This window comes from Arachis ipaensis, chromosome B01, assembly GCF_000816755.2.
Source record: "Arachis ipaensis cultivar K30076 chromosome B01, Araip1.1, whole genome shotgun sequence".
NCBI classification, from domain to species: domain Eukaryota; kingdom Viridiplantae; phylum Streptophyta; class Magnoliopsida; order Fabales; family Fabaceae; genus Arachis; species Arachis ipaensis.
Genome location: NC_029785.2, coordinates 4,430,847 through 4,437,893, shown reverse-complemented (window position 1 = coordinate 4,437,893; position 7,047 = coordinate 4,430,847). Strand labels below are relative to the sequence as shown.

Here is a 7,047-nt window from a genome sequence, read left to right as displayed (position 1 = left end):
CTTTATTATTATTTTATTGGAATATTTTTATACCTATACTAAAGTAATACTCATATTTATTTCAAGCCTTAAAAAAATTATGCCAATTTTATTGAAATCTTTTAAAATAATAGTTTCAAAACCTTAAAATTACATCGTCATAATTTTTTATGGGCAATTTACTCATTTAAATTGTTTAAAAAAAAATGATATCAGGTTACAATTTTTTAAAGATGCAAATGCAAATACAACTTTCGTAATTTTAAAATTTATATATAATACGAAAATTACATTTACGTCTGCATATTTAAAAAGTAATTTGATAACGTTTTTCTCCAAACAATTTAAATGAATAAATTGTCCTTTTTTTTATTGACAAAAATCGAATTGAAACCGAACAAAAATTTTTGTCTGGGAACAAAAACATCACAATATTCATTAGTTAATAGGTAATTTCTCTCATATTATTTCCAAGGAAAAAAAAATACACAATTGCTTTTTTAACTTAAAAATAATCATTATAGCTCTTAAATTATTTCCAATCTTATTGTGATTATCACAAATTTACCAAGAGGAAGTAGAACTGTAGAAGTACTATTACTTATTATCGTTGACAACTTGATATGGCAAAGGAAAATTGTATGGTAGGTTGGTTAATGAAAATTCACCAAAGTCAAAGACAGCATTGAATGCATTTTTCAACTTCTTCTTAGGACTCAACAAACACACAACACTTGCATTGCCATTCTACTACTTCTCTTTTTTGCTGCTACTATTCATTCCTTACATTCATTCATTCTCTCTCTCTCTCTCTCAAAATATTATATATAAATTTTCATTCTCTGACTATCATCACTTCCTCAGTTACTGATCTCATAGCTTCTCTCTCTAAGCCATGAACCCATCTCACCAAGTTATGGAACAAGGAACATCACAGCAGGTACCCCACTTTTTTTATTATTGTTGTTGTTAATGTTGTTGTTACTGGTTTTGATAAAGTTTAGTGCTCATAATGTAGAGTCTCTTGTCAACTTACATTATATTTATATATATACATAGTTATTGTTATCGTGTTATGTGAATGTTTTGCAGTGTAATGTGCTTCCTTTCTGAGAGTTTCTGAACTTCCCATGAACAAAGTTTGAAACTTTGAGCTTAATGGATAATGGGGTGTCTATATGGGAGTATTAATTAGTGATTACTAATGAGGGTATTGAGTAGATTCATTGTTGCAACTTTTCATATATTGATTGCTGTTGCGGGGTTTAAACAGGGGAATTTTTTGAGTTCTGAATTGGGATTCTATAGGGGGTTTGTTTCCTTTTGAATTTATCTAAGACATTGTGTATTATGAGATGGTTAATGTATTCACCTTGCTGTTTCCAAATGTTTCATTTGACCTCCTCAAAAGTCATATGTTTCACTTTAGGAATTTTGTTCATTAACATTCCAATGAAAGTTATGTGCAAAATTTTGAGACATAGCATTTGGGGCTAATTTGAATTGTGCAAATTGTTGTGTTTGGTTGGCTGCATCAGAATCTAAAGAGGGGGTGTTGTGCAACCGTGCTTACTCTGGCTTACCAGAGTCTTGGAGTAGTTTATGGTGACCTCAGTACCTCACCTCTATATGTTTACAAGACTACATTCTCAGGGAAATTGAGTCTCAAAGAAGATGATGAGGAGATTTTCGGCGTTCTCTCGTTTATCTTCTGGACATTTACCATTATCGCGCTCTTCAAATATGTCTTCATTGTGATGTCTGCTGATGACAATGGGGAAGGTAGAAACCTTGCAACACAATTCTAGCGAAGCCAAGTTCTTGTGCAGGCAAAAATCACTCTTCTAGCTTCTGTATATTTGTCTGTGTTTGGAATTTCAAGTGTGATTTGTGAAGTCTCACTTTATGGTTTGCCTTGTGTGTCAAGTATTTGAAATTTCCAAACAGAGTCATACATGTTTCATGGAATCACAATAGAAGATTTCATGTTTATGTGATTGCTTTTACTTTTTGAGGCTGAAATTGTAAGCAAGAATTGTTCATTATGTGTAGGAGGTACCTTTGCATTGTACTCACTTCTCTGCCGAAACGCGAGGCTAAGTATTTTGCCTAATCAACAACCAACAGATGAGAAGTTGTCCACTTATGCCACACAAGATTCTGCAGACACATGGCAGTCTTCACTTTTGAAGTTGTTCTTCGAAAAGCATCCGAGGTTCCAGAGAGGGCTGCTGATCTTTGTTCTTCTTGGAACATGTATGGCAATCGGTGATGGTGTCATAACTCCGGCGATTTCAGGTAGTTGATCTGAAATATGCTATCACATACTTAAATTCATGAAGTGATTTTTATCACACTTCAACATTGAATTCAATTCTATAAACATCCTTTCAGTTCTTTCAGCAGTATCAGGTGTTAAAGTTAAAATCAGCCACCTCCATGATAGTAAGTTCATGAATCTTCTTTAATTTCAAATCCACCACTACATTATCCCTTCACAATCTATTAAACTAGACATGGTTTATGTCTTGTCTTGCAGATTATGTTGTTGTGATCTCATGCATCATCTTAGTGGGACTTTTCTCCATTCAGCATCACGGCACACATAGAGTCGCTTTCTTGTTTGCACCAATTGTTGCAGCATGGCTTTTATGTATCAGTGGCATTGGTATATACAATATATACCACTGGAACCCAAAAATATATCTTGCACTTTCTCCTTTCTACATGTTAAGGTTCATTCGAGCAACCGGCGTTGAAGGATGGTTGTCGTTAGGTGGCGTGGTGCTATCAATCACAGGTACCTATAGCACAGTTATGTTTGGTGTCTAAGGACAGAAAACATAGAAATAGGTGTCTTTTTTTTTCCTAAGATAGACATTTTTTCCTTTTCTGGTATCTGTCTCTTTTTCCAAAGACAATTCCTTAGGTCTTAAGTTATTTACTCAGTGACAATTCGAGTTATGGAAGTGATATTCCTCCTTGAAACTCTCTCAGGTGTCGAGACCATGTTCGCCGACTTGGGTCATTTTTCGGCTTTATCAATAAAGGTAAAATTGAAAGTAGAGATTCTAACTAACTTGATGTAGTAACACCAAAAGGAATTCTTCTAAAACGGTATGAGTTTAATCTTCAGATAGCTTTCACATGTCTAGTATATCCCTGCCTCATTCTGGCATATATGGGTGAGGCTGCATTCCTTTCTAAGCATCATGATGACATTCAGAGAAGTTTCTACAAAGCCATACCAGGCAAGTATTCATTTTCAGTTTACCCCAAATTTTCAATTTATTTTGTATAAATTACATTGACCTCTCTTAAGAATGGGGAGCCTTGGAGTAATGGTTCAGTTGTCTTCGTGTGATTTCAAGATCATGGCGTTCAAGCCGTGGAAACAATCACTTGTGTAATTATCACGTGTGATAATGTCACTTAACTTCAGGAGAGATCAATGTAATTTACCCTGTTTTTTTTAATCTTATGTAATAATATCCCTTACCTTATTTCCTTGCAGAAGGTGTGTTTTGGCCAGTGTTCATAGTGGCAACTATGGCAGCCATTGTAGGAAGCCAAGCAGTAATTTCTGCTACCTTTTCCATTATAAGCCAGTGTTGTGCATTGAATTGTTTTCCTTGGGTGAAGATTGTTCATACTTCAAGCAGAATATATGGGCAGATATACATCCCAGAAATCAATTGGATATTGATGTGCCTTTGTTTATCTGTTACAATTGGCCTAAGGGATACTAATAGGATGGGACATGCATATGGTACACTTCTTTTTCCACATTGATTATGATAATGAATTTAATTTTGACGCACTTATGCCTGACTCTCAAAGAGTCAGGCATTAGAGTCGAAGATATTTGCTTATGTGACAATACATGATTGGATCACAGTGTTGAAATATATTACACTGTCAATATATCAAAATTAATCGCCAGGGAAAAAATGCACTTTACACAATAAATTTTCAAAATATGCAATTGGACACCTTAAAGCACATATGAAATTAGCCACCAGTATAAAATACATGTTGAAATACACATTAAAATTGAGTTAAACTACAAATGTATTTATACAGAAATGCATGGTGGCTGATTTTGGGGTGCACATAGCATTTTTGATGAGCTAAACTTCGATGATTTTCAGTATTGGTAACTAAAAATGTAACTGTATTGCTTGATCTGTAGGGCTGGCAGTTACGACGGTTATGTTTGTAACAACATGCTTGATGACACTAGTAATAGTGATTGTTTGGAAGCAAGGAATAATAAAAGCCATTGCATGTTTGGTAGTGTTTGGATCAATTGAACTACTTTACATCTCAGCTTGCATCTGCAAGGTTCATGAAGGAGGTTGGATTCCACTTGTTCTATCTTTCACTTTCATGTGTATAATGTACACATGGAACTATGGAACAATGAAGAAACACCAATTTGATGTGGAAAACAAGGTTTCACTCAACAGGATACTGTCTATGGGGCCGTCCCTCGGCATGGTTCGCGTGCCGGGAATAGGACTAATGTACACAAATCTTGCTTCTGGTTTCCCTGCCATGTTTGGCCATTTTGTCACAAACTTGCCTGCATTCCATCAGGTGCTAGTTTTTGTCTGTGTAAAATCTGTTCCGGTCCCTTATGTCGGCGAGGATGAACGGTTGATTGTTAGTAGGGTTGGTCCTAAGGAGTTCGCCATGTTTCGCTGCATTGTGAGGTATGGTTACAAGGACATACAACAGGAGAATTATAATTTTGAGAACAGATTGGTATCAACTATAGTACAATTTGTAGAAACTGAGGAAGAACAGAACAATAATACAGAATCAACATATGAAATTTCCACAAATGTAGAACAAGAGTTCCAATCTTCAAGTATTTTGCAAGTGATGCATAATGCTGAAGAGAATCATGATGGTGATGAAGAGAATCCCTTGAAGAATGAGTCTATGCAGATTTTGAATGCTAAAGAATCTGGTGTTACATATATGCTTGGACATTCCTATGCAAAGGCAAAGAAATCATCTTCCATAGTAAAGAAAATTGCAATAGATGTTGTTTTTGCTTTTCTGAGCAAGAATTGTAGAGAGCCTGATGTTGTTTTGAATATAGCCCATTCTTCATTGCTTGAGGTTGGTATGGTTTACTATGTCTGAAATTCTCAATACAGATAATGAAGATTAGTCAGACCTGTAAAAATCATAGACACAGTTATAGTTATAGTGAACTCTTAGTGATCAAGATTCAAGATCAATATAATAGAATTTTCATCATTCATCTATGTGTCCATGCTATCATTTACAAATTTTCTTGTAGTTACATATATGGTGCATTATATTTCTAACATGACTAATTTCTGGTTGTAGTATTTAACAAATTCAATTAGAAAACCAATTATTTTTCAATAAATATCAGTTTCTTTTTTTTTAATTATTTTTGTATCCTAAATTTTAACTTTAAACTCTAAATCCTCCAAGATATGAAGGTTAAGAAAAATATTTAAAAAAATTAGTTAATATTGACGGTTAGAAACAAGAGACTAAACTAGAGGAAAGATTTGTGTATTATTGAGTATATTCAAGTTATCTAGAATTATACAATATAGAAGGGTATTTATAGGTGCTAAGAAAATCGTAATAATAAAGACGTAATATTCTATAATAAATATTCAAATATACTAAATATTTCTAATTGATCCTAATTATATTCTAACATTGACTAAATAAAAATTAGTTATTATATATTTGTTCATTTTTAACTAGACTAATTTGTTTGATGAAATGCTATTAAAGATGCTATTTCAACAATAATATTTATTTGTATAACTATTTGGGTACACTAATACAAAAGAACAAGCATTGTATGAGATTATTCGAATTAACTCTACTAGAAACTTCGATCGACTCCAATTGACTATGTCAAGCATAGATCTCTACCATTATCATTCCAATTACAGGAACACGAAGAGTCTATGCTTGACATGGTAAATTGGAATCTACAAAAGCGTAACCGACTTCAATTCAAACTACTATCACTTTCTCTGATGCGAAAACATGGACAGAGGCATTGAAACAGGTAAGCGCCAAAGCCATAAACACGGCGAGATCTGTCTCTTCTTCTTGTATCTGTTTGAGGTAGTAGTGGCAGCACCGGAACACCATAAACAGGTTCCGAAGCTGCCATGGCTACTTCTTCTTGTATTTGCGTTTCACTTGCGTAATAAGCCTCTTCTTCTTGTTCTTGTGGTTGTGCGAAGAATGTGCCATAGTTGTTGTTGCGCTCAGCTTCAAGCCACAAAGACGATGACGATTCAGGTAAAGGTGGAGCTGATGGCTGAGTGGAGCTGGAGCAATAACAGCAATGCCGACACTCGCCGATAAATGGTGGTGGTGGTGGTGGTGGTGGCGGCCGTTGAGGAGGAGGGTAATAGTAATGATGCTCAATTTGATGCCTCTTCTTTCTCTTTTTGGACCAAAGCTTGTTGAGTTTCTTGGCAGCTTTTATCATCACGCCTTTCATCAAATTAACAGAGAGACATTAACATTCTGAATAAAATGCTTTGAAATAATGAAAAATGTAATAACAAGATATTAAATAATAGAAACGGTAGAGTTCATTAACGGGGACGGCTGGACCTTCTTTCTTTCTTTCGTTCTTTTTGCCTTTTTCAAATATTTGACCGTTGTTCATCCACCACATTTTAAGAGCCACGTTTACAAATAATTAACAACAAAGCTGATTTACATATACGGTCAGATTTCAAAATATTTTATAGAAAAAAATATAAAATTTAGTTTTTAGTAAACTTCTTGTGTATTTATTAAGATAAAATTTTACTAGTAATAATTTTAATACGTAGTTTTAAGACACATGATAATCAAATTCGTATAATAAACATCAGATTAAATATTCAAATTAATACTTAAAGAATTTTGTATCAAATTGTAAGAGATATACTTATTTATGTTGTTAACTTAAATTTTCTTGAAAAAGTAATTTCATAATACAAATATTTTGATTTTAATAAATTCGTATTCTCTATAAATCTTTAAAAAAAATTTCTATCAGGT

General features: G+C 33.7%; 2 protein-coding genes across 2 annotated transcripts; one reads left to right on the top strand and one right to left on the bottom strand.

The window, feature by feature from the left end:
* LOC107644702 (potassium transporter 1) lies at positions 628–5,289 on the top strand. The gene is made up of 9 exons (XM_016348633.2): positions 628–919; positions 1,518–1,761; positions 2,032–2,277; positions 2,374–2,424; positions 2,519–2,779; positions 2,977–3,029; positions 3,116–3,230; positions 3,494–3,748; positions 4,172–5,289. Exons 1-9 carry the CDS (start codon positions 875–877, stop codon positions 5,131–5,133), a joined length of 2,232 nt encoding a protein of 743 aa, XP_016204119.1. The 5' UTR covers positions 628–874; the 3' UTR covers positions 5,134–5,289.
* Positions 5,757–6,658, bottom strand: LOC107616188. Its single transcript, XM_016318183.2, has one exon. It carries the CDS (start codon positions 6,494–6,496, stop codon positions 5,993–5,995), a length of 504 nt encoding a protein of 167 aa, XP_016173669.1. The 5' UTR covers positions 6,497–6,658; the 3' UTR covers positions 5,757–5,992.

What these genes read in the sequence shown, in the direction of transcription:
- LOC107644702 (XM_016348633.2), top strand. Translation starts at nt 875, where the DNA reads ATGAACCCATCTCACCAAGTTATGGAACAAGGAACATCACAGCAG. An exon ending in TGCTGATGACAATGGGGAAG is followed by an intron (nt 1,762 to 2,031) that starts GTAGAAACCTTG and finishes CATTATGTGTAG; the next exon opens with GAGGTACCTTTGCATTGTAC. An exon ending in TTTCGGCTTTATCAATAAAG is followed by an intron (nt 3,030 to 3,115) that starts GTAAAATTGAAA and finishes TTTAATCTTCAG; the next exon opens with ATAGCTTTCACATGTCTAGT.
- LOC107616188 (XM_016318183.2), bottom strand. Translation starts at nt 6,496, where the DNA reads ATGAAAGGCGTGATGATAAAAGCTGCCAAGAAACTCAACAAGCTTTGG.